General features: G+C 36.9%; 1 protein-coding gene across 4 annotated transcripts; it reads right to left on the bottom strand.

Moving 5' to 3' along the window:
• Positions 1-401: 401 nt before the first annotated feature.
• Positions 402-27,345, bottom strand: Smg6 (Smg6 nonsense mediated mRNA decay factor). 4 transcript variants are annotated; one of them, XM_081977181.1, is made up of 27 exons: positions 27,239-27,345; positions 26,710-27,028; positions 26,493-26,648; positions 26,160-26,437; positions 25,882-26,102; positions 25,276-25,512; positions 24,822-25,218; positions 24,609-24,763; positions 24,495-24,524; positions 24,055-24,141; positions 23,447-23,989; positions 23,069-23,385; positions 22,796-23,012; positions 22,488-22,566; positions 22,321-22,431; positions 22,066-22,083; positions 20,943-21,164; positions 20,821-20,882; positions 20,337-20,482; positions 9,785-10,064; positions 9,624-9,724; positions 6,113-6,390; positions 5,766-5,942; positions 2,195-2,342; positions 1,825-2,133; positions 1,524-1,729; positions 402-1,373 (listed from the first exon to the last, which is right to left on the bottom strand). In XM_081977181.1, the coding sequence occupies exons 2-26, from the start codon at positions 26,999-27,001 to the stop codon at positions 1,596-1,598; spliced, it is 4,995 nt and encodes a 1,664-aa protein (XP_081833307.1). In that variant the 5' UTR covers positions 27,002-27,028; positions 27,239-27,345; the 3' UTR covers positions 402-1,373; positions 1,524-1,595. The 4 variants fall into 4 exon arrangements, with proteins under 4 accessions (XP_081833307.1, XP_081833308.1, XP_081833311.1 ...); XM_081977182.1 differs by having other exon boundaries at positions 26,710-27,007; positions 27,239-27,261; XM_081977185.1 differs by lacking the exon at positions 24,495-24,524.
• Positions 27,346-27,465: the final 120 nt, after the last annotated feature.

The following is a 27,465-nucleotide window of genomic DNA, read 5'->3' as shown; positions in this document are numbered from 1 at the left end:
TGCAAGGTTATAACAGCGTCAGTTTTCTCCCATGAAGTTTAAATTAACACTCATCATTTCGCCCACAAAGTTAGTTTAATTAAAAAAAATCGTTTAAACACTTCAGAATAATCATTTAGTAGTTTTAACCCGGCACGTAAGGTGTTCTGATCGATTTTTCAACATCGATCGAGGCGCAAAAATTATTAATCTCCTACGAAAGCGCAACCACTCGGGTAAAGTAATACTATTAAGTAATTAACACGTCGCTAACGACTATAATAGACTGCAGATTATTATCTAAACTTGTTTAGTTGCCCGTATGAGCCACGTAACTATCACGTAGGTTTTACGGCCTGTATCCATCATCAACTTTTTTCGATTCATTTTATAAAGGGAAAAATTCAAAAAAAACAACAAGCTCTTTTCATAAACTTCGTTTTATTTACAAACATATTCCTGAGCAAAGACAATCATTGCGATAACAATATAAAGTTTATTACCAAAATAGTCAATCAACCGCAATTTTACAATGCTTAGGACACTCTTTAATATTTTTTTTTTTGATTGGTTGCACAATTAAAACCTAAAGAGTTTTTTTATTAATGTATTAACTGGTGTGAATTACTAAAATTATACTACCATAATCAAAGGTGAAATAAGTACAATAATTTGTTTAAATAGCTATAAAACATAAGTAGCTAAACTAAATAATAATAGGAATCGATCGATAATAAAAATAGATTGTATAAAGGACTACAATAAAAAATGTATAATAAATGGCACCATACGTCCGACGACGTAAAGTTATAAAAATATTATGCTTGGCAAGGAAACCACATACATTGAAGCTACATAAAGTCAACTTCAACGTTAAATCATAAGTACGAACTATTTCAGAAAATATCACTTTTTAGGTGTAATGTTAGATTATACTAAATAGAAAACAGTCCTAATATACAAAACACTATACTAGTTTGTAAACTGGTTAAAACCTAAAATTGCCTATGTACAAAATACAATTGACGTAAGTACATACTATAACAATTCAATTTTCATAACTTTACGTCTAAAATTGTCATATTTGCACTTTCCAACTTAAAAATAAAATTGATTATAACTTAGTGACGCCAAATATATTGGTGCAAGTTCGACGTTAAAAATTGAATTATTCCTTATTGCGTGTTCTGTAATAAAAAGGAGTCATTCTATTTTCTAGAATTATTCTATTGTCAACTACGGCACAATTAAAAAAAGTTATAAATTATATTTATAGTACCAAAATCCATATTGGATGTGAGAAAAAATTTACAGATATTTTTGGTACCACCAATCCTGTTTCGATTTTTAGAAGCGGAATCCAATTCGTTTGTCGTCCTGATTCGTTTTTAAACCTGCAAATAGATTTTTATTTTTAAGCATCAAAAGGCACGTTCGGGTAGAACGATGAAAGCGCATTTTGTGACGTCAGCTGTGTAACTTTTACGATCAATGACGTCACAGAAAGTGCTTTAAGAAAGTTTTAAAACCGAGCAGTTACTGACCGTCGTCATGTATTACCCGCCACACATCAGGGCAAGAACGTGTCGAAATAGCCACAGGGCAAAGTTGCCCTTTCATCCTCCTAATCCAGCCCAGCGCATGAAATCTGGCAGAGCACGAACTGGAACGTCTCTAGCGTGCGCTTTAACCCGCAGATTTCGATCTTCGGTAAGCAACACCACCTCGCGGAACAATCGACGAGGTTCACCTGACAATACACGAAATAGTAAGCTCAAAAACTTAATTTTATTAACCAAGTAAAATCATGATTGTTAAATAGAGCTGGTTCTTCAAAAACGTTACCTTCTTTGGCATTGTAGTGTGGTTCCTTTCCGTGGTTTTTACAAAGCACGAGACACGTATCTAAAATCTTGTCGTCGTTTTTCATGTTGCCTTCCCAGGTGGCGTCGTCTTCCGTACTAAACGTCATCGATGCCAAAACTGCTCCCTTGCTTGTAACACTCTTTACTGCCGCGTGGCGCTTTTTCAGGAAATCCAAAGCGGCACGAGAAGCCAGTGCCACCTTTTGTACGTGATCCGGACTTGGAGTATATTTGCCACGTGGCGTTTGCGCTGGCGTACCTTTACTCAAACCTTCCAACTCGCTTAAAACTGAAAACCAAATATTCATTTTAATCACCTTAATAAGAACAATTGAACTGTATGAACTTACCTACAGTCGGTACCATTAAAGTGTACGTATGCGATTTAGCTACAGTGATAATACTATCTAAGTGGTCGATAAAGCAGTTGGTGTCAGGAACTAAGTACTTTGGTCGGATTTCTAAATGAACGCTTACAATAGATTGACTAAGAATTTTCTGAAACAAAAAGACGATTTTTGATGATTAGTTGCCTTCAGCATTAGCTTCCAGAAAACTATTAAATTTAACAGAAAAATGTCTCCCAACGTAACGCTCACGTTCGTTCGGAGAAATTGAGTTCGCTTTAACAGTTTTACGTGTGAAATAGGCTAACTCAATAGGCGAATTGACAATATAATTTTGCCAAGGGCCATCGAGCGGCCAATATGCAAGCGCGGCTACTCCACTAAGGTCAACGGCGCCGAACACAAAATCCAAGAATATCGCCACGCATTATTTAACATCATTTCCATTTTGCGTAAACGTAAATTATCGACCGTAATATGGGCCCCTCTCTCTCTATGAACGTATTTAACCTGATTCTCACCGTATCGCATCGCGTTAGGATTATTGAAATTTGGTCCCTAAAACAGCATGATCTTCACGATGGTCCGGTGGGCTTTTCTTCGTCTCGGACACGCTCACACGCAGCTAGATCTGGTTAATTTGACGGATCGTAAGCCGTTTTAGAAATCACACTTACTGACTAGTCTAACTCTAGAAATCTTGCGGGTCAGACCAATAAATGCTGGATTTCTTCCTTCAGTTGTTCATATTGCTTTACAAATGAGTGGTGCATATAACGTTTTAGTTTTTGTAAATTTTGAATGAACCTGATTCCCCTAACCTAACATAGCCACAAAACTGTTTGAAATGATACATTTTTAACATAAAACCGTGTATCAGACGGTGAAAAATATGAGAGAAATATCGCAATTTTGCAAAATACCTGTGAACAGAGCATCTTTACCGCAAACACATCCCGTGTAAACAAACATGAACGATCGGCCCGATTTGCGTTCGACAACAGCAAAAAACTGGACAAACTTCGATTTTATCCGGTGCAGCTTCTTGTTTTATGCTCGTGTAAGATGTCTGTGACTTCTCGGCTCAACTTAACCAAATTCTGATACCGTTACGCCCTCAGGCAATAATCTTCGGTTGCGAGCTTCTTGGTTGAAGTACTAAAGTGCATTGTTAATAACGATGCATCTTCAAGGTGCTTATTTATTCAAAGTTATAATGGTGAATTTGGGTTTGCAGTTTGGCGTTTGGTGCTGAGTATCGATAGTCTTCATTTAAATATTATAACCAATAGTTAATTAAAATAATTAAATTTAAAGTGTAAAGACAGCACATTATTGGCAGTGTCGCGATGGCCCGATGCCAAACATATATCGTAAATCGTCAACTCCAACAGCTTATGAATTATTTAACTGATCGTGTTACAGTGTAAATCGTTTTCGCGCTGTTCTCACATTGTAATTTCGCGATTAGTCCACTTACCGAATATTTTTACGACGTTCTAGGAAAAATACTACGATACTATGTACTACGAACCCAAAAAAAATGACGTAACACAAAATTCACACCCAGACAACCTCTACACCGTACGCTTTGTACTAGAATTTATTGTAACCGGGAAGAGCGCTAAGTGATTTATTTGGAAGATTAAAGCAGACGCCCACGTTTCGGTGCAGCATTTCGCATGCATACCGATCGTATGAGATTTTAAGCGATTCTCATCCTCCCATACAACGGTGTCACTAATGTCACTCTTGAATCGTTTCCTGCTGCCTGCTACTGCAGTTCTTTGGCTGGCCTTTCGAGTGCTTAGTCTACATGCCGAGGAATAAATCTAGGAATTCACTAAAACAACATTCATATTATTATTCCTCGTATTGGAAGGTTTGGAATGGCGCACTCTTCATGTGACCAGGTTTTTGGGTTAAGATTGACGATCACTTCAACAATTACGGTCGCTATGTTGATTTTGTCGAAGATATTCAATTTGTTTGCATGCAATTTAAAGCGTAGCTTTGGATTATCCAAAAAAGCAAATGGAACTCTACATTGAAGAAACAATTTCAATAATTAGTTTCCCCTTACATTTGGTATTTTGAAACTACCATTCGACGATGAGAAGTACCGAACAGCAGTACTAAACGAAAGAGTTAACACTCTGACTATAATGATCACTCGCAATCGTGCATTCCTCGATCTTGGCGTAACGGTACTACCGTACTGCAGGGTTGGGTGTCACCCAAACGGAATTCATTATGTAAATGTCCCTTTGATGCATTTTCATTCGCACGAGCAGGACTGATTAAATTGGGCATTGTTTTATTACAACCGATTTGTATCCTAGAAAATTACCAAGCTAAAAAGCAATGTTTCGATACTCAACTTGTTGACATTCATTCAGAAAATATCACTTCAAATTATTGTGTAAGATACAGGGTGTCCCGCGAGGAAAGGGACAAAATTTCACTACATGTTCTTTAGGTGAATTCGAGTCAAAAATGTCCTATAAACATGGGTCCGCAAATGCTTCCTTGTCAAGATAGGATTTTTTAAAATTGTGCTGTAAACTACAATAATTCCGAAATAATGATTTTATTTAATAAAAAAATTACTACTACTGTGAAAAAACCTGTTTACAATAATTGTTCAAAGTGTCCACCTTCACAATGTAAGCATAGTTTAGCCTTTTTAATGATGTGGCTGATACCTTCCCCATTTTTTCCCAACACGGTGATTATTTTAGGTCCAGCGATATTATTAATTTCACGAAGCAGTTCAGCTCTGGTATGTGATTTCTCTACATACACTAAACTCTTCATATGTGCTTAATATACTTCTTAATATACTAGAGATAATTATTATTATAGCATTGTACTTTTTGGCACAATAACACTATTAAATTTTAAAAAAATCAGATCTTGGTAAGGAAGCATTTGCGGACCCATGTTTATAGGACATTTTGACTCAAATTTACGTAAAGAACACATAGTGAAATTTTGTCCCTTACCTCGTGGGACACCCTGTATATTAAGGTAAATAGACTTGCCGTACCGGATTGACGTAAAGCAGTTTTTTGTATTTTTTTTTTGAAAAAGTAAATAAATCCAGGCCACTGAGAGTGATTAATTACTCGCAGAATGCAGATAATATGAAGAATAAAACGTCCGTCTAAGTATAATTATGGGGAAAAACATTGACCGGAAATGGGTAAGCCTGGCTGACGAGTAAATTTTAATAATAAATGATAATTACTTTAATGGTTAATCTATTATATTTAATGTAGAATGTCGGTGAGTTTCAATATACCAGAATGGAGGTAAAACCACTGCCAAAACATGGCGCCACTGGCGCTCACTATAAATTCGAGTACCCGGAATATTAAACAGATTATAGCGATTTAAACCGTAACTTAAGAGAGGCAATCTGAATTATTCATCTCGAGTCGGGCGAATCGCGGCATCTAAGCAACCGATTAAAGACCGTTCTGCAAAAACTGACGTTGATACAAAGCGATTTCGTCCGAAACAGAATATAAAATGTTTTTTGAAACGAGAAACAAAAAAATATGGCACTTACCATAACTCGTTGTTGATGCAACTCTTGACTCCGATTTTTCTTTTCCAGCTCCAACTTTCTGCTCAAAAGGTCTTTGACCTCCGAAGAGGCCTCCACACCATCCAAATCAGACTTTATCTTTGGCTCGTCCTCTTCGTCGCCGCTAAACGTTTCCAGGAGCACGTCATCACTCCTGGTCTGAAAATATTAGTGGAAATTATTAACGTTGCTAGAAGAGAGTTCATGAAATTTACGAGATTAAATTTGCTCCCTTCATAAACCTGCCGCCTTTAATAAACTTCCATTTTAAGGGTAATTAAAAATCCAATTAGACATCCGACGACAGAATACTAATTTAAAACACTTACCAGGACTGCTTCAACTCTAGGTGAATCCTGACCCCTATCGGTTGACACAACGGAAACGTAGTCCCGTCTTCCGTCCTCAATTTCCAGTTTTAAGACGGGCGGCTCCAAACCGCACAGAAAAACAGTACCAAAGAAAAGCAATTTTGCTATTCTGAGCCTGAGTTGAGCGGATTCAGATTCCAAATTGCTAGGAGCGTAGGAGGCTTCTCGATCATGGAACATGAGAGGCGTAAAACCGCACAAAGTTGCATCTTCTGGTAAACGAATTTGTTCGTATCCTATTAGAAAAAGTTCCTTTGTAGTGTTTTGTAGTGCCTTGGCTTATACTGTGTAACTTAAAAATATTAATATATTTGTGTTAGTTGCTGTTAATTTTTTTATTTCGCTATCTATAATATCCTATTGATTAGTTCGAAACTGTTCTATTCTTGGGAGCCACCTACTGTATTAGGAAATCTCTGTAGGACTTTAACTGTTTTCCTCAAGCTGTTAAAAATACTAAGAACAGCTGCGCAAAATCACACAACCACAAGAAGCATACAAAGTGCAATTCCAAGTGAGTAAAAATGACGTTCTGCCCTGATATAGCCTGAGAGCCGGGAAATAATAAGTCGACCTCCCGTTCCGGGGCAATTATTTCCTTTGTTTCGATCCGCTTATGACACACGACATGTCCGTAGGGGCATTAAGACGGCTCCCATGTGTGTCATGTAACACAGTTGTTAGTTGCCGCCCGATTCCCGGGACAGGCAGAAAAAACGTTTTCAAGATGTGCAATTAGCTCTAATTAACTAAACCGCACGTGGAGGAAAACGATTCAACAAATGACGGATCTTGTGACGTGATCAGAAACGAATGAGATTCTTCGGTAGGTGCAAAACGTGTCATTAGACTACATCGTTTAATTGGTCCGGCATGGCATTAACGCCGCATAATTTTCTGCGTTTACAAGTTGAAGACAAAAGCTTTAAGAGGACCGACGGTAATTTCCTTGTTAACCAATCGGACAATAAATAACGATAAAGTTACACGCGTCTCCAAGCTTCGAAGTTTGCTTAATTTGGTAACAACGTCATTAATCAGAAGGGAGCATCATTCAGGATGATGTATTACGAACGAGTCGTATGCAACGAAAATGAATACGTCCACGTCCGAAATTATTAATGCTCCACTTTCATCCCCCACTGAGTCCGCTACGTAAAGACTTTTAAAAATAATTTTCACTATTAATTATCCGTAATTAATGCTATACCAACTAGCAGTTCTTCAACGTTTGGAGCAGCACTAAGTAATAATAATTAAGAAAACTGTACGGGTCGTACGTGGGCGATTCGATATGTATGTGTAATATAATTGGCTTGTTAATAAAGTTCGACACTCAAGTCAATCTATACAGTTCAAATAATATGATTATTTCCTTCATTGTACCAGCAGCCAACCAAATTCCGAGAACCTTTCTAGTTCCACCAATGGAAACCGTTTTATACTGATTAAATCCCTGGCTGCTAAAATTTAACAATGATTAAACACCACCTACCTTTTTCGAATACGTTTTTTGAAGAAAATTTGGTATTAAACGAAACGGGATTTAGACACGAAATTTAAGTTATCTTCTTCAATATTAACAATTAATAAATCACTGTAACGTAGTTTTTCATTAAATAATTACATAAATTAAAATATTTTGACGTATGATTGACAATTTGAAATGTAAACAAAAATATACATGACTGAACGAAAATCTGTAGTGAGCCGGGGTGGTCTCCATAGTAACGCCGCTATTTGTAATACTAACATTCAAAACCGTTTGTGAAAAATTCCGCGATTTAAAATGTCACGCTTTGGAAATTCTAATATTGTGGAAATTGAAAACTGTACTCCCAGGACTACAAAGAGGACACATATATCCATTTGGAATCAGTTTAGTGCCTTTTATGAAGAAAAAGGGTATGTTTTAAATGAAACAACTTCAGTTGAAAACCTTGCAAACATTTTGAAAGACTATGCGTTTAATATGAAAAAAGTTGATGGAACAGATTATAAAGAAGGAGTTATCAAAACAATGTGGAATATAACGGCCAAGCAGTTACAACAGCTTTATTTTGACAATTATAGCATAGTATTTGATCCCTTTAAAGACGTAAAGTTTCGACAAGCAAGAAATGCTCGAGATACAAAGCGAAAATTATTACAAAAAGATCCTACTAAAAAAAAGCAAAGCTCTAAAGCTTTCACCCCAATTGTTTGATGAATATACCCCGGCTGGTTTACAAAAGAAGTTCTATCAAATTGCTGCTGTAGAACTGGCATGGCGAGGCAGAGAAGCTGTTAATTGCTTAGTTGACTATTTTCAAACTGAATTGGACAACAAAGGCATTGCAACAGGTAAAGAATTTAAATCAATACAATAATAAGCTAACTGTAAAGTATTTTTTGGCTCTTAGGAAGAATTGACTACAATCCAGTTTTTTCGAAAACAAATCAAGGTGGAGCTAAAAAACTGGCCGAAAGTAAATGTTTGCTGCAAAATACTATAAATAAAAACATCTGCCCTGTCAGGCTTTTTAATAAACTAATCGCTAAGAGAACAAGCGCCATAACTACAAATAGATTATTTCTAAGTTGCAACCGATTTTGGACCAAGAACAGCAACAAACCATGGTACAAAAATAGTCCTTTAGGTAGAAATGAAATTTCAAAGTGGACAAAAAATGCAGCCAAAAAAGTTGGTTTAGACACAAAAAGAATAAAAATATCAAATCACTCTAATCGAGCAACTGCAGTAAGCAATCTTTCTTTCCACGGTGTTGAAGAACAAGAATTAATAAAGATAACGGGTCACTCTAATGCAAGTTCCCGACCATCATTTAAATATTATTGAGAAAATGAGAAACATTCATTCTGAACAGATTCTTGGCAGCAGTAGTACTCTAGCTCCCTCAGCCACAACAACTATAACTTCAAATTCAGCAGCTGTAACCACCTTAAGCAATGAAAATCTACCACCACGTGAAGTGAAGGAAGAAAGTAAAGACTCTACATACTCTGTAATTTATCAAAATTGCAATTTCTTTACTAATTGTTCAAACTTTAGGCCTGCTTAAATGTTAATGTAAAAAAATCAACATTTAATATTATTATTACGTTTGTAATGTTTAGTTTAATTAGTAGTTTTGTGTTGTTAAGTACTCGTAGTAGGTGTTCTTTTGTTAATAAAGCAAACGTTGAAAAATGTGTGTTTTCAGGAAATAATCTTGACATATACCCCTCGGCGTTATTTAGTCTCAATCATTTTCCAAGCAAAATTTTGCAAAAAATCACCTATGCACAGTTTACCCGATAAAACTTGAACGTCTCGGGATATAACCTATGAAAAACCAACACTTGTTGGCATTTTTGTCAGCTTATAGGACAAGCCATCATAATTGGTGGTTAAATTTAGTTTCTTATGTCAATCACGATTTCAGTTAAACTATTAATTATTAATTGAAAATAGAAATGTATTGCCTACCTTCTCTCGCGTTAGTAACAAAAACTTCAGAGGCTCTTTGGTCAATTTGTTCCAGGATATTCATAAGTAACCCCAAACGAGACCAAAGATCACCAGAAGGACTGAATCATAAAAAAACTGGTCATTAAATTCTGTTTGGTACCATTCTTGATATCACTTACCCGACTTTGTAGTCTCCAGTACTCGGTGGAGGATTCCAAACTGACGTGTGACACAACATCCAGTCGCACCAAACTTTAATGGCTGGCAAAAGAACGTTGGCGTCCTGAGGCAGCGAATCCACAGTAGGAAGAGACTTGTTCTGGTCCGCAGATACGTTCCAATATTCCTGGAGAATGGACACGCACCGTTCCAAAATCAGATTGAACATTTGCAGCGATACGATCAATGCTCTTTCCTGTAACTCGGAACGGTAGCTGGCTGATTGTTGAAGATTTACGTCTGCAAAATGTAAACACACGTTTAGGTTTCCCTCATTAGTTGCGCAGTACTTAGTACAAAATAGGCGTATTGTCCGGCTAGGAAGTCATTTATAAGCCAACGAACCTCGCTTCAAAAACATCTCAATCTGCACGGGCTTTGCCTTTTTTCAAAAATACTGTATGCCGAACGGAGCCAACAAAGAGTCATTTCGAAAATTTATACCTTCGGCTGTCAATACGACCGAGACTATTTCGAGTAACTGAAAAACATCGTTTACGTCACGTTTAAATCAAAATTACGACCAAATTGCCGGAACGCTGCCGCTGTGAAAAATACGTTTGTGTTCACTTACTTCTAGTTCTTTATGGATTTTGCAAACAGAATGCTACCACACACGTGAAACCACTTTACTTTGTATAACAGATAAAGAGCCAGTACTTAGTGGTACTTAAACCCATTTGGTGAGATGTTTGATCTTTTTAGTATCATTGTACGCTTTGATGAAATTGACCAGAAGCATTGAGGGCTAATTCTTGCTTAATACCAGAACAAGACTATATCGTCAATAAATTTCAGCTGTAAAATGGCACACAAAACTAAATCTAATATATTTAAAGGTAAAATTTAATGTAATGACATGACACTAGATCGATGTGTCTATTACGTGCTTCCGCGTTTTGGTTATATTTAAATGGATTAAAATAAACGGTACCGATGAGTACATGATGGTGTTCCCAATGGCGGGCGCGGAAGTCCTAAATTCGTCGCGGCTGATTTTATTTATTGGCCAATAGAATTCCGCGGATATTTATTTAAATATATTTCTTGTTTCTTCAATTCCTCGTACGGTATTTTAATCACAATGTTGCGCCTTATGCAACGCGTTGTGTGCGATTGGGAGTGTTCTTGGATAAGTGCGTGGTCCCCACCGCACCATGTACCTGGGAAACTGCCAATTTGCATTTGCGGTTCAAATTTTTTACTATTAATGGCTTTGTTTCGGTGCTAAAGTGGCGAACGGTACAAAACCATCGGAAGTGTGCATATTATCAGTATTTTCAAATACGTGGGCCGGTTAATTACGCGGTCAACGAAGGAACAAACACCGGTCAAGTGTTCACGTCGTACCTTAAGTCTTTATGAGGTATTTACCATACATGAATATGTACGTACGCCCCATAAAAATGCGAGACAAGAGAAAATTGCAACTTTGTAATATTGTTAAAGTCATTTCTTGTTTTTTTTTTCTTATTGAAATTCTTATTCAGTATCGTTTAACACTAGGAAGTAACAATGTTTAAACACCTAATAAAGTTCCTTAATGGCTGCGTATACAGCAAACAAAAGTGCTATATTGCTACTTTGCCTATGAATTTACTTCTTTGTTTTAGGGTGTACAATTTACTGTAAACTCTGAAATGTAGAAAATGACGTTTGAAGAGATGGTCTTGTGAGTGTTTAAGAATTCAAATTGTGTTGAGTTTTAAGAACTTGGATGAACCACAGAAAGGTTACTGGATAAATTATTATGGAAAGACGGAGAGTTCTGTGTGTATCTGCTCTTCTTTCTGCTGCGGATGTTATTATAGGTCTTACTGCCATACTACTTTGCTTTCTGTATTTAAGTATTTGTTCTTTCAAACAATTACCTGTTCGACGATCTTCAGTTTTCAGATTATCGGATCTTTTGATATTACTAGATATTTAGTCTTCTCGGTGTTGATGAACATATTTAGTTATTTTGCTTTGGTGTTAAAAGAATGGAGTAGTCTTTGGACATTATCTTCGGAATCTGCCAAAAACATAATTTTCTAGTATTTCATCCATTATCACATTAAATATGAAGGGACTGAGGGAGTCTCCCTGTCTAATTTTTGCATGTTGACGTGCAAGTAAAGTTACTGCCCTACTGAATATAAAAAAAGTTGAGAATAGCTTTATTAGCAGAATCATTACTTTTATGAAACTGTAAAAAAACTGTTGGGGGTAATCTGGAAGTCAAGTTTTCACTTTTCTATTGATATTCGAGATTAACTTATTCCTTTTTTCCACTATATTATACTTTTTTATCCATTTTCTGTAGGTCAATGGAAAGTTTTTTTCAGAGAGAAGATGAAACAGATTGTGTTTTGATTAGTCGAATGTCAATACCAAAATTAAAAAGCGAACAATTCAACTCCAATCTGATCTCGTTTCTTTACCAATTATGGAAGAGATGAAAAACGATGAAGACGATAGGGAATTCGAAATCTGCAATAATAGTAAAAGAAGTACATTGACCCGGTATGGCGCTACTGGCCATTAGCATCGAGATGATCATCGGGGAGGAAAGGTGATCGCCATAAAAAGACGGTGCTGCTGATAATGGGAGCATCGGAGTGAAGAAACGGCCTCGAAAGAACGCCTGCCGGCCAACGTTCGACCTTGAAACAGCCTTCAGCGTAGTCCCTCGTCCCTCCCTTTTACAATCGACGCCGATTTGGCGACCGTTTTGATTAGATGGACTTGAAATATTCGCACTGATCTCTAATTTAAGCCTCTAGCATCGGCAATTGCGATTTTTTCATCCGTCTTGGAACGGCCGTTTTACGTCCTCCGAGGCAGTCCTAATTACGGATATTAAGATATAATTAAGGCATTCCACAAAATGTGCTTTAACTTTAAACTATTAAAAAAGAACGGTTATACTTTCACTCTATATCGTCTGCTAAAAGCACTTATCATTTTATTTCATCTACGTTTCATTACAACCATTAACATTTAATCAGAGTTTAAATTAAATTATAGTTTAACTCCATTGGTACCAATGGAGGGTAGTCAAGCTTAAGTTTTTCACTTTTATTGTCACAGTCTGGACCACACTTAACTTAAGCTTGCCTTAAAGTACAAATGGAGATTAAGTTTTTTAGCTCTCAAAACTAGCCCTTATATTTGAATATCCTTTAATATACCAGAATTCGGTACGCACCCTGCATTTTCTAAATACACCGTAACTACTTTTTGCATAGATATCATATATGGAGAAGAAGACTACAACTAAACTAACAACCGGTTTATCCTAATGCCGCGGCCGGTATTCCGTCCCGCAAGAAGTACGAAGAGCAAAAGGAAGTATGGCGTGAGCGCACTCACGCAACGTTTCTTGACTCATTTTTCTCCACGCTGATCATCCTAGGCTCGGGTTTTTATTACTATTTTTCCCGGAGTTTTTGTTCAGCCGGCGCCAGTCCTCGCAATCCCGCATTTTTGCTTTCGTAATGACACTTAAAAGGATTTGCGGCCTCATTAGATACTATTTTTCGCCCGTCTTATGGCCACTATGTAGGCCTGTAGTTAAACCACTTTTTTTGCATCAGAAACCGACTTGATTGCTACCACAAACAAAGTTTTTTTATTCTGGGAAAAATTTCATTTAGTGACTTAAAGCTCGTGACGTGGTCACCATCAAAATTAAAGCAGTTATGTGGGTCATAAACTTGGATGACCGGTTAAAATGACGGAGAAGAAAAAAAACAAGAGTAACGACAAGAGAAGGAAAATCAGGAGAAAAAAGAGACTAGAAGAATTTAATAACGTTTAATTTGACTGTGACATTTTATACATGACCTGTTACAGTCAAATTACAACTCAGCTTAAAGCTGGGTTTATACAGTGCACAATGCATAACATTGCACAAGAAATCACAAGTGTTTCCAATGAAAAGAGTTTATGACAACACGTGATAAATGTCATTGCAATGTGAAATGTTATTTTTCTGTCACTTACCATTTGTCAATCATGTCAAGCACAGATAAGGACGATAAGGCAAAAAAGGTGTGCTTGCTGTTGTAAAGTTGGAAAAGGGGAAAAAACCATTTTTAATAACAACAATATACCAGGTGTCCAAGAGCACCCTGGACATAGGAGATTAACATGGGAAAGCGGTTTTGATTTTTTTGCGCCTGTACGATTGATTTGATTGAAAAATCGTATTAATGAAAGTTGTAGTACCTATCTACTAGCTAGTTTTCTGTATTTTTTTCAGATCTTCTGGTATTAGAATTCTCCATATTTAGAAAGCCAACACAAACCGACCATGCCATCCCTGATGATTCCAACCACCACTCCCAACACAAGATAGCAGGGTTCAGGTGTTATTATTCCATGCTATTTCCTGCATAGAACAACCTTCTGATAAATAACAGAACTGGCAATACTACACATTTTTATTTGGAATTGAGAATATACTTACTGCAGAGTGAGGGCAAGACGTTGTTTTGGGCTAATTGGATTTTTTGTCTTGTCTTTCTGCAGGAATGGCCCCACAAGAGCTAATAACTTATGGAACAGTTCTGGAGTCATATGCGTATATTTGAAAAACTGCTCTGTATCATGTTTTTCTGCAAACTGAACTATTTTTACAAAAACATAGATTGACATCTAAGCTTAATGCTGTAGCTGCAGTACCCATCAAGAGTAGAAGCCCCAATTGTTGCCAAGGTTCCATCTGCAATTGTTTAATAAATTCTTGATGTAAAGTGAAACAAATTAGCTCTAGATAATTTTTACCACTAAACTCTGTTTCTTCCGTAGACACTTCAACTGTTTTTATTGCACTAAATGACCAAAAAATCACAAATACAAAATCAACAACAAACCACAATTCTTGAACAATCCAAATCCACCATTCATAAACAAAACAATAACACAATACAATGACGGACGGCGGATGTCAAATACAATGACGGACGGCGGATGTCAAAATATGACATTACAAAATTTTGCGCACGCGTACAGCTGTTTTTGCATAAGAATTGCATAGAAAGTTAAAAATTATGAACTTTCTATGCGGTATTGTGCAAGTGTTGTGCGCTGTATAAACGACAGTAGGCATTACTGTAAAGCCAACTTTCTATGTTATGCATTGTGCGCTGTATAAACCCAGCTTAAAGTCTTCTGGTATCCTTAAATTCGTCGTTAAAACAATATTATGCCGGTACAAGGTTCTTAAGATAACGAAACATTACTAATAGATCTCACGTCAAAACAAAACATGAAATTACCATGTTCGGGAATTAGTTCAGCTTATGCCGTCTCTGTCTTTCTATGATCGGGCCGGGGAAACCTCTCTCACTTTTGCCAACCTTGTCAAGGTTGTCCGTTTGAGGTTAATAACATAAGACGGCACTTACGGTCACCGGGAGATACACTATGAAGAAATAAAATTAAAGGAGTGTTTTTTTTTGTAGTAATTTGAATTTAATGCCGTTCTAGGTGTTTTGTTCCTCGGCGGCTGCGGAAATTTTCTTTTTGCCGTATTAGATTTTTTTGCGACAATGACGGCGACGCAAGAAGAACGAAGGCACGCAATTCACTTACGTGTGAGCGCGCCTGTTATTATTACGAAAAAGGAAAAAATTAGTGACTTAGTAGCGAGACTAAATTACAATTCAGGTTCTGTTACCTGCTGGTCACAAATCTCCATATTGTGGCTGGTTACTAACCATCAATCAAAATTTAATTAAAATAGTACCACGAGGTGCTGATGGACAAGTAGCGGTACCCGCTAATTTAAGAATTTTACACCGTCATTGGCCGGTATGTTTTAAATAGCAGTAGAATTTCGTTGAGATTTTTTGATTTCCTGGAAGAACAGCATTTGCTATAGTTACCACAGTTCGAAAAGGGTATCAAAAAAATTCTCCGAATTACATATGCACGCAGTAGCGTTTTCCAGTTAGCTTTACGCGTGGCTGCGTTTTTAGAAAACCAAACAAAGTGATGAAGAAGTTTAATCTGCGATCTTAACAAACCGAATTTGCATAAGAATTTGTTGATCTCCAACTCAAAGTTAATGTTGTGGGTAATTTTAACTGAACGATCGCAATTAGATAAGCTGATGTAACGTTCGTCCAGTGCAAATAAACAAGGGCATTCATCCAATTGAGATGGTAAAACTTTTTCTGAAACGTAAATTAAAGATTACCTCTGTAGACGTATAATTTTAATTACCCGGTTCTTGAGTTTTGTGTGAAGTGGTACGATGGGAGTGCTGTCTTTAGCTAATAAATTTCCAACCTTTTAACCTGCCAAAAATTATCTATTTATCTTCAAGTTAGGAACTTAAAATTTGCCCGGCAGTGGTTGGTTTAAAACCATTATGATAATGCGCCCACTAATTTCAGATAATCGAGTTGTAGGAGGATGTTATTATTGGTTTCTTCCCTAACAGGTCACTTTACGACCGTAAATCCGTTAATTTTATCAAGGTGAGTTCATAAAAGGACAAATTGTACAGGGACAGGGAATCAAGTTTAAGACTGGCAAGTGCAGAAGGCGTTTGCACTAAACATTACAGTAAAGTACATCTGAACTACTCAGGACAATATCTACAGTGCAACATTGATAAAATGTAAATAAACGGTTAACATAAAAATGCGACCCTGTAGCTAACTGGTAATAAGTAACGACCAAATAATTTGTTTAATAATAAAGGTGTTTTTGTTCGGCTCCGCTTTCGCTACATTTACGGTTAATCCCGGTATATTAACGTAATAACACGGATTTGGCCGTATCGCCGCTTCTTCCCTGCCTACATCCATCGTTTTTAATGCCTCTGAGTCGTCGTTCTCTTCGCAATATGTAATAATACAAGTATCGACTGATTTTAATCATATAATATTAAAATCGACAAATACAGTGAAGGTCCAAAAATCCATTCAGTTATAGGAAAAACCTTAATGCGAAGTAATTTCTCAAACATGCACTCCACTAAAACTGAAATGATCGAGTATTTCCTGCTGCTCTATGTCTAATACCCGTTCTCGTTTCAACATTGAAAATAGATTTTATGGGTAGTCTAACAGGCATTAGAAAATCGGTTGAGTCTGAAACGCGTTCTCACAGTTGGACAAAGCGTTCGAACAAAACAAAGAGAAAAACCACAGTTCCTGTGGGGATAGTTTGAAGTCCAACACGGTCGTCAAATTACGGTAATCATCTGATTGTGCCCATCACTTTCAGATTTAAATTGATTCGTGTAAATTACCTGCACTACACCGATAATTACGGCAGGTCAGCATCGACGGCACAGAGAGAACATGTAGAAATGAAAAGTGCCGCTTCAGAAACGTAGTTGTTAGTAATTAGACAAGTTTTACTATCTTTTAATTAAGCTCTATATAAAATAATTCTACGGCAATGATTTCCGGGGAATAAAGCTCTTATTAGACGCATCATATGAGACGACAGGCTTACACCATAATGTCAGCTAGGTAACGAAAAAAAAAACAATCCGGTTCGAGGCAAAAAGTGCAGGTCGTGGACAGAGTGTGAGGAATAATGTTTTTTAGTCATGCGAGATTAAGTTTTATCCAAGATAATTTCGCACTGTTACCCGCGGTATTTATTAGGGATCGTCGAGCTGTTAACACTTTTGCATGGAAATTGAAGAGCGACGCACTCTTCGCGTTTGCTGATTACAGTATTGGGTTGCAATTTAACAATATCGCATGTTAATAAAGAGAACATTCTGCTTCTGAGACTCGATATTATTAGCAATAATTATATGCCGCTTGGTGTGAACTAGGAAGCGCCGAGCATTAAATTGCGCAATCGAGTGGGCCTCATGCTGAGACACTTTGATATACTGAATGTGTGGTCTCGTTGATCAATATTTCAACGCAACTAACCTGATTGTTTTGTCCCAAAAAAACTGGGGTCTCAAGAGATCTGTTCTGACCTTATAACTTCAAATTTGAACGAAAGAGTTCCATTTAGAAGCAAACATGGGGATTGAAGATCAAGAAAATTGGACTACCTGCAATGTAAACCTTCGACTCTCTCACAGTCGTACCTCCACGATTTAACGAGTACATTAATGTCATTAGTACCGTTGGACGCGATGGCCTCTAGGGAAATTCCCCAAGTTGGGCCCAACCTAACGCATCTCTTCTCGACAACCAGTTCGGGTCAGTTGGTAATTCGATTTTCCCGAAAAAATCCCGTTCCTATCCTATCAGTTTTTGTGGGTAAGTGGGCCGAGCACACAGCGTGCAGTAATGAAAACCCTGACTAAAATTGATACCCAAAAGATCAAATCGACGTTGGAGGCCTAAAGCATTTAGCCGTTTCTTAGGCTCGGTTACAATGTAATTACAATGCAATTGAAAAACCGCTGCGCAGTACTTACATTGAATTTAGTTTTGCTGAACATTAAAGACTCCAAATTATGATCGATCTGTTCAGTAAATAAGTTTTTTGCAAGGTCGAATTCGACAGCACAATAGCCTAAGCGGGCATTCTTCACGAAGATTGCCTATTCAAAGCCAATCAAGAGCAAAAAAAACCTAAGTAGAATTCGGTGGTGAATAGCTCTACGGTTTCTTTAGCAAATTACTTCGTTCTGACTTCCAAATTCCATCGGGGGGTCATTATTTCAATTTGAACGAGATAACATCATAATTGATTAGAACAGGTACCACCAAAAACGATGGCAATGAACTTGTACAATTCGGTACGGTAAATTCGACGATTTGTTTGTAAATAAACACCGGAATTCAACCATTTTGCCTAAAAATACCGTTCACCTGTTTGGCACGCAATTCAATTCGTTCGAAAGTCAGACAAGTAAAATCGAGCGTGAATCAGGAAACGCTTTATGTCTCAATCATTCTAACAGGACGCGTCATAAATAATAGTTATTGACAGGTTTTCCCTCAAAGAGACGGGATCTTTTTTACTAAACCAAATTGAAGACGCCCGCTTTCCATACAACTCTTGTAGACGAAGATTAATTTGCATGAGGCAACGATTATCAGGTGAATAGAATGAATATAAAGTGCAAAAAAAACAGCAGCAGTTAATCCTCCGAGAGAGGTGAGAGGTCAATTCTTTGATTCTTTGAGATAAGTGCTTATTAGTAATTTTTACCAGTAAGAAAATTACACTTGTTGTTTTCCAATTACAAAGTTTACCAACTATTTAATTTTCTTCAAGAGCCCAAAAGAAACTAAAAGCAACTTTTTAATACCAAATTATTATCTATCACAGAAGGTTAAATAAGTTCTATTTCTAGTCACATCTCAACAATCCAAGACGACATGTCAACGTACAGAACTTCACAATTTGAAACTTCAGCGCCTGCTACTTAAACTCAGCAAAGCATAAAACCTTAAGAAATAACTGGACGGTCATTAAAACGACCATTCCCTTTGAAATTTCCGGGTACTCACTTATTTTCGCCGAAATCTACAACGACATGCAAAAAGAAAGAATCTAACTGTTCATTCTCGGCGAACAGAAGAAATCATTTCGAGTATATGGTTACGTATAAACAACTCTGTGTGTAACCTGTCAATATTGATAACTTGTTCGGGATATTTTTATCTCTTTTTTTTTTGTCCGAACAGAGCGCATAACGGATCGGCATTGTGAAGCGCTTTAGGCTCCGATAACAAGGAAAACGTTTTGTGTCCGCCGTTATTCCACCTGTTTCGTTCGAAAATAATTGTGGCCAGTAGGCCTAATAAGGCGGCATTACGATTGTTACTCAAGTAGCTTTTTAATTACGTCGCCTTGCAATTGCCACGAGAAGAAAGTTCCAAAAATTCTGATTAGACAGCTTCGTATTATTGTTATGTAAGCCTGGCGGCTCTATCACGAAAGTCAATCAAAGTCCTAGGAGTTAACGGTGTTTAACTGCTACTTCACTTGAAAGATGCAACATGTGTAACTTAAAAGCTTGATAAGATCCTTTAAAAATTAATTAAGCATTACCCAGCTCAGTTAATCAGATATTGCTTGTGACTGGTACGCTTCAAACTGGTTACATAACACTCTTTGCAAGCCTAGTCAAAAATAACTTTAGTGTTTATGGGTTATAATAGTTTTGAAAGTTTATCGATATTGGCACAATTAATTGATATAATAGTGTTTTTATCTCTTTCATAATTTTCTATTTCTACCTGCAGTTTGATTACAATCATTTAAACGGCAGAAAAAACTGATGCCAACAATTAACTATAACGGAATGGGACCAGGATAGTCCGAAAACTTATTTTTGACTCGTAAGAGGGAGTTAAGTATCGAACAAATGTATGCCGGTTTTGTCGTTTCGTACTTTATAACTTTATGATTCTCTCCAGTGATTTATCGACCGTTAAAAGTGGAATTCGGTCGTTGTAACTGTTTTGCGGACAAGCCGGGCGGATTTATTGCTCTTTGGGCAGTTTTAAGACTTCGACGGGCGATAATGCGGCTCCGCTGATAATCCGAAAAAAAAAACGGCAAAAAAATAACCAGCAAACTTACCTTTCAGCTGCGTACTGTCGATCGCGAACATGTTTAGGGCCAAAAGTTGCAAAAACCGGTTGCAGGGCAGCGGTACCGGCGAGTGTTGCAGTAGCGCACGGAATTCTTTCAACATTTGCATGGCAGCATCTTGAAAACTTTCCATTCTAGAAAAATCAATATGTAGGTTAAATTTGCTTTAACTTTAGTAAAATATCACAAATTTGAACCATTTCACAAAAGTGCCATTAAATCTTCAAATGTCTAGAAATGGCAGCAGCAGTACTCAAATCACTTCTGGTATGTTATTCTAATGATTGTACTGTGTACTGATTATAAATCTGCCAATGCCTCTGACGAGATTAAAATACAAAGACTTCTGAGGAGTAGTAGCAGACAATAATGCGTCCGGTGCAGTCAATGCAACAAGTTATTAACTTAACGATTGTGTTTATTCATACAGGTTCAAAACAAATATTTTTCTTTTCACTAAAAAACCACTTACCCAATATTAGTTATTAACTTTCCGTGCACATGAAGGTAACTGGTAATAAACCTTTTGTTAACCTGCAAAGCAGTCATAAATTTTCAATCCTATTAATAATTTTCAATGCAACAATAACATACATCAATACTGCTTAAAGCGGCCAAATCTTCTTCTTCAGAGTCTTGGGCGTCCTCCTGTAAAGCTTTGGTCGTACGATGAAGACGACGACCTCCATCTGGTCGAATCCAAGTTTCTTTCCGTAAATAGTTTGGTGTTCCATTCTCCTCTGATTCTTTTTGTTTCATGTGCTGTCGTTGACGTTCCAGTCTTTCTTCTCTTCGTTTCTTTTCACCTTGTTCATACTATTTCGGAAAATTAGATTTGACTTGTGTTTTAAACATGTTTTAAAGTGGTGTAATAGTAATATGCAGAGTGGTTCAAATATAATACTACATGGAAGTGGAATAATACTACCTATCTAATGAGGTACAAGCAGAGAAAAGCGGCTATAGGGTCCTATATACTATATTGGTATCAGGGCTAAAATGCTAAGATGTCCGCCTTTACTTACCCCTGAAACTCCATCAGCTACCAAACTCAATACACTTATTTGCTAAATAGATAAATAACCAATATTTTTCATATCAATAACCATCACTACACACTCAATATTATTGATTTTATGAATACTACTGTCATAAAACATATTACCACATACTAACAATAACTTGGTAAAATTATCAACATTAGACTAACTGAAACTTAGTAGTATTATCTTTTGGACCTCCCTGTATCACCAATTACAGTTACACCACCCAACTATTAATTTAATATGTACAATACACTAATCGTAATTCATAAGGTTCAATCACATCTACTTAGGATAAGGGCAAGTATTTTACTAATTAAATCACAAATTAAGTGCAGGGTACATCTAGCGGTAAGGATTGAGTGCTTAAGCTAAGCATAGCAAAAAGTTCCCGTGTAAAAAAAAAGAAAAATTCTTTGGTTTATGGCAAAAAGATTGGTCAACTGCACGTGTGAACTTACCATACCAAAAGTGAAGGTAAAAAGTGTCAAAATGTGTATAGTGATCTTAAAAATCCGAATAAAATATAATTGTCCTGTCTGTACATAAAATGTTTGCACTGGGTGAATAATTACTTTATGATTGTATTAATTTTTAAGTGTGCTCCAAGTGAATACAGCCAAAAAGCGAAGGATCAAAGTGCAACATTTAAAGGGACGATTCAACATACATACGTAAATTTGTTGAAGATACTGCGGTGCGCACGGCCAGCATGTTAAAAAAAGAAACACATTGATAAATTGACGATCCATTTTGATGGCGGCATCGTTAAACTAAGCCCACGGTTAGAATGTCGATAATTGTTAAACACGCACCAATCAATTAAGTTGTCGAAATTAGAAGAAAAAAACAATAGCTAAATGCTTCCTAAGTTATTATCTCGTTTAGACTCAAATTGTAAGAAATAAATACATTAAAGATGCACTCACCTTCTTTCTATTCTCGTCAAATAAAGAATTTAGATCTTGTTTTGCAGTGGTGACTGGATTGGACGACATAAGACTTCGCATGTAATAGTAAACAGCGTCCAGTTTCCTTCTCTATAAAATCGAGGACAAATTAATTAAAGAACTCTAAAACTAATACCACAACATACCGAAGACACAGCTAATACAGCCAATCGATTATAGGGCTTTCCATTTTTGGGATTAATTTCATGTGACTTTACATACCACCTGAAAATACCAAATATAAAGATTACATGGGTTTATTCAAACAGTTTGACGCTGATTGGATTCGTCATCAGTTACGCTTCACTTTACTGCATTCCTTTTCTTTCAGTCCAACATACCAACATAGCCTTCAACACAAAAAAAACTCAGCCGAGCTTGATAAAAACAACCAATCAACGTCAAAACGTCTGGCGATCATCACGTTTCTTCTATAAGAGATTTAGTTACGTACTGTCGACATTTTCCGTAATTAGACGTCTCGTTGACCTGCTCTTTGTACCTCCCCAAGTCGCCCAGACACAAATATATCTTCTGGGCAGATATCAGCGCCAGTCCCTTTAATCCTAAACCTTTATGCTGGGCCATGCTATTGTTGCCCACATAATTAACCACTTTAAAACTGTAAGCCTCCTCCAATACCGTGATGAGCCTTTCAAAATACTTTGAACCTATACACAATAACATTATCACCAATAGCAGATGGGTTAGTACAATTTGAACATGCCTTCTTCAATGATGTAAAGCAGGAACGCTTTGTATTGCGGCTTGTTGTCAGGATCGTCAATTATTGCTTTACGAGTCACTTCAATAATATTGTAGTACAGTAACTTCCAAAAATGATGTTCCACGTTAGCAGTTTGACAAAACTTAATAGATTTACATAGCAAATACTCCAAGGCACTCTGAAGAAATTTTCTTAAATTCTCCACTACATCATGATTGACCAGTAGTAACCCTTTGGATATAATACTTTGAAGCTCGACATCTGCCCGTTTGATGTCTCTTAGTAAATCAGGGAAATGACACATCTTAAAATCGTCACTGCAAGCAAAAATATTATTTGAACAATAATACTTATTAAATACTTAATACACCTGCTAACCTTTTTTCATTGTACCATGCAGGAAGCTTGTCCAAGTCGACTTTAGGGCCTTCAGAGGTGGATTCCGGCAATCCGGGGCCAGACACACGACCACCGGGAAACTTTACCAGGATTGGCTTACTAGGATTCTTGGGATCAAATAAAGTTTTTTGTTGAGAAGGCGCCTGCCTAATATCAGGAAATTTCGGTCGCTCCCCACTTTTAGCAGTATTTGGCAGCACCAAAATACCAGCTTTTTTAGTGGACTCCTGCATTTCAATTTTGGGTTGTGGCACATTGTTCTGTTCCAATTCCGAATTTTTTCTGCTTCGATCCGAACTAAGTCGTCGATTAATTACGACGGATCCTTCACGTTCGGAGTTTTGACGGCTTCGTACTATTTCGTCCCTCCAGTTTTCAGAAGTAACCGATTGAGATCGATCGAAGCTAACATCTCGACTGGGACCGCGCGATCTATACCTTTCAAAGCTGTTGTCTCTGTGATCTCGAGATGAACGTCTTTGACGTCTACCGTATCGACCGGTACCCGGTTCTTGAGGAGCCCTAAAAGACAATTACAACGGGTTACGCCAACGATACAATAAACTTAAAAGAACAATTGCACATACTTAAAATTGTCTTTACTGTCCACACTTCCATGGGAATCATTTCTGTTTCTATTTGTCGGAGTTTTATCCCGATAATTACTGCCACTCCTGAAAAAAGTAGTAAAAAACACTAGAAACCAGCAAATATGAGACAAACTTTAACAAAGCATTAAATAGTGCCTTTGTTCATAAATGGTCAATAATTGTGTAATGTGTACAAAACAAAACTGATAACTACACATAAAAGCGCATTATATGTATAAACTACTGTCACATTTTACAATTTATCAGCACCTATAACTATTAACTGAAATTAAACCTCCCAATGATAAAACTATTTAACAGCATTAAAAAATACTTGCGTCAATTTAGTTGTTGTTTACGTTTGTGTTCATTGAATAATAAATAAAAAGCAGGAAAAGTGCAAGAAAAGCAAACAGAACAAAATAACTCAGTCTTACCTCTGTTTACTCTTCCTTCTGCCTCCCTTCCTAAAATGACAATGAACAAAACTATGAGTAACCCACAACTAACCAATTCACAATTCTTTAAAGCCATTTGTTACATTTACATACCTTTTTTTCTTTGAGTTTGGGGTTGTTTCAGCAGAAGGTGGTACCGATCTGATGCTAGCTTCATGAAGACTGGCCATAGATGAGCTTCTAGTCATTGGGTCACTTAAAGCTTCCATCTGTAGTCGTTGATTGAGCTCCACTTCTTCATTCCAGTCCTGAGACAAAAACACAAAACATTAAAAAACCAAATAGACTTAATTAACAAAGACATACCAAAATATCTCTGTCAGCTTTGGTTAACTGCTCAGCAACAATGCATTCGACTTTTGGGGCAATTGCACTTGAATTGGAGTCTGAAACGGTATTGCCATTATTCCAGACAGACCCATTGTCTTGAACATGTAGCTGCGGAAGGCGATCAATAACTTCTTCAATTAAAGTTTGGCTACTGCCGTGACTCAATCCATAGTCTTTTGAATCGTGACGTTTAATCTCGCGACTGGAACTGCGCCTGTCTTTACCAGATCTCTTTTTCCTATTATCTCCGCCTCTATGATTATCCTTTCTATCCCGTTCTGATTTTTCTTTCTCAAAGTTGTTTCTATCTGATTCATGCCACCTGTGCTCATTTTGATTCTGATGCCTATTATGATCATTGCTACGCCAGTGTCTGTGAAAAACATGACCATACACAATAAAACTAATAAAAAACCGTCCAAAATCCTACCTATCTCTAGGCGGCTGTCTAGATTCGCTAGCTCTACCGCCTAACCGATCAAACACGTTGGGTTTATTTGGACGTCTATCGTTTTGCCTCCTATCATTCCAAGAATCATTAGAATGCCTATGGCTGTCTTCATAATGACTTATAGGTGTTTGAGAGCGGCTAGGGGGTCGACTTGACGGTCTGTCAAACCGTCTAGTCGGCGTGCCAGGGCGTGAATTACCTGGACTTCTAGGTATGCTAGTGAAAAATTGCAACAAAAAAAAACATAAACAAAAATTAAATAAGCAAATTAAAAGTATAAAAAATCAGAAGAAAGCATATTAAACTATTTGACAAGTAGGTGGATAAGCAAGGAAGAGGACTGGTTAACCATTTTGACAGCTGAAATATGTATAAAACAATAATAGTTGAAAATAATGTTTAACTCTGTACAAGAGCAACAAGTTAAACTCCAGAAAGGTTCAAATGACATTTTCTACTATAGCAATGGATACCTTAAAATGTGCAATCAAATTAACCCTAAATCAAGGACACATCAATAAATACACTTTATCAAAACAAGACATTACTTTCTTATTTTTCTTTATTTGTTAAAATGGCACTTACCTAGCTCTATCAGGAGTAATTGACCTAAATGCAGGCCCTGGTTGAAACTCAGGCTCTTGATGATTAAATCTCCCCCTACCCCGATTTCTTCCTGGTAAAGTGTTGTAATGAACATTTGAACTGTAAGCAGGTTGAGTGTTGTTCAAAGGTAAAGTACTGTAAGCATCCAATGAGTGATAGCCAGTGTTTTGTTGATATTGATGCTGTGGTGGTTGGTTTGACTGTATTAACAACACTATAATAATTTAAATATCCCAAACAACTATTTAAATACTTGCCTGAAAAACAGTACTGCTACCATCCCAACTAGAATCTTCAGACAAACCATTCTCCTCCAAATACTTTCTTCTTAATCTTGGTGGTAAATGATCTAGGTTTTTATGCTGATTATAGTGATAATTGCCTGTAGTGCTATGTCTTCTTCCACTTGGAGGTTTGGCTTGCATCTTTTCAGAGTTATTGTTTCTGTTACCCACACTACCAGGCTCTACACTTCTTGTGTCCCTTTCCCTCTCCCTATCTCTATTCCAATTTGTGTTGTTACTATTATATCCACCTAGAACATATTATGACTCATAGACTTGAAACTTTAGTTTTATTGCAGTAAGTACCTCTTGGTTCTGAACCCATTCTATAGTTTCTACTTTCAGACTTGTCACCCCAGTCATTTTGGGCATTATAATCACCCTGATTTCTATTACTTGAGTATCTCTTAGATCTATTCATTTTATCAGTATAAATGTTATCTGCTGAACCATTCACATTCCCTAAATCACACCCAAATAGTGAAAACTTAAGTAGGCAGAAAAGTCAATAAAAACAACCAACCTAATTCTGAACTGGATCTTTGAGGGCTCATTTGCCCTCTGGACTCAGCCACAACAGGAGGAACATAGAATTCCCTTTCAGGTTTTTTCTCCCTCTTTCTGTGATCTCGATTTATTTCCCTATCAGCACCTGAGTCATACCTATCTCCAATATTACTACTTCGATCCCAAGAACCTTGGTAATTCTTCTCACTGCCAGTTTCTGAAATTGTGTCATCAAGACCCTGATTTGAACGTCTTAATTTTCCACTTCCAGGCTTATACAGTTCCTGTTGGGGTTTCCCACGTCTCATATTTCACTTGAGCACAATGATAAAAAACTGTAAAATGTTGATTAGGAGCTTGAAAATTGTTTATAAACATGCGTTTGAAAAACGTCGAAAATGTAGGTTAGGTCGGTGCAAAATGCAGTTTAGAAGACACTTAGAACAAAGGTGATGGCGACAACGTTAGAGGAAAGTTAAATAAAAACCGAAGAAGTGTGAATTTGTTTGAAAATGCTTAAAAATTAAATGTTATTCAACACCTACCTGCATCTAGTCTTTTTCCTGTGATGTCCTAATAAAAATAATGGCAAACGTGACGTTGACTATTTTGACATTAGACCGCCGCAGTGGTTTACATTTTTTCGTTTAGAAACCAGTGATACCACGTGCCACAGGGTGAAAAATTAAAATACATTATCACGTGAGACATTTCAAACAAAAAAAAATCGCAGATTACTGACAGTGACAGACCTTGAGAAGCAGGACCTAAC

The sequence above is a fragment of the Ips typographus genome, linkage group LG4 (genome assembly GCF_016097725.1).
Source record: "Ips typographus isolate SLU linkage group LG4, UJ_Ityp_2.0, whole genome shotgun sequence".
In the NCBI taxonomy this organism is placed as follows: domain Eukaryota; kingdom Metazoa; phylum Arthropoda; class Insecta; order Coleoptera; family Curculionidae; genus Ips; species Ips typographus.
The sequence above is the reverse complement of the archived record's forward strand: the minus strand, read 5'-3'. Positions and strand labels throughout refer to the sequence as shown.

What these genes read in the sequence shown, in the direction of transcription:
- Smg6 (XM_081977181.1), bottom strand. Translation starts at nt 27,001, where the DNA reads ATGAGACGTGGGAAACCCCAACAGGAACTGTATAAGCCTGGAAGTGGA. An exon ending in CTGTATTAGCTGTGTCTTCG is followed by an intron (nt 22,432 to 22,487) that starts GTATGTTGTGGT and finishes TCGATTTTATAG; the next exon opens with AGAAGGAAACTGGACGCTGT. An exon ending in CCGCTTTAAGCAGTATTGAT is followed by an intron (nt 20,883 to 20,942) that starts GTATGTTATTGT and finishes ACTGCTTTGCAG; the next exon opens with GTTAACAAAAGGTTTATTAC.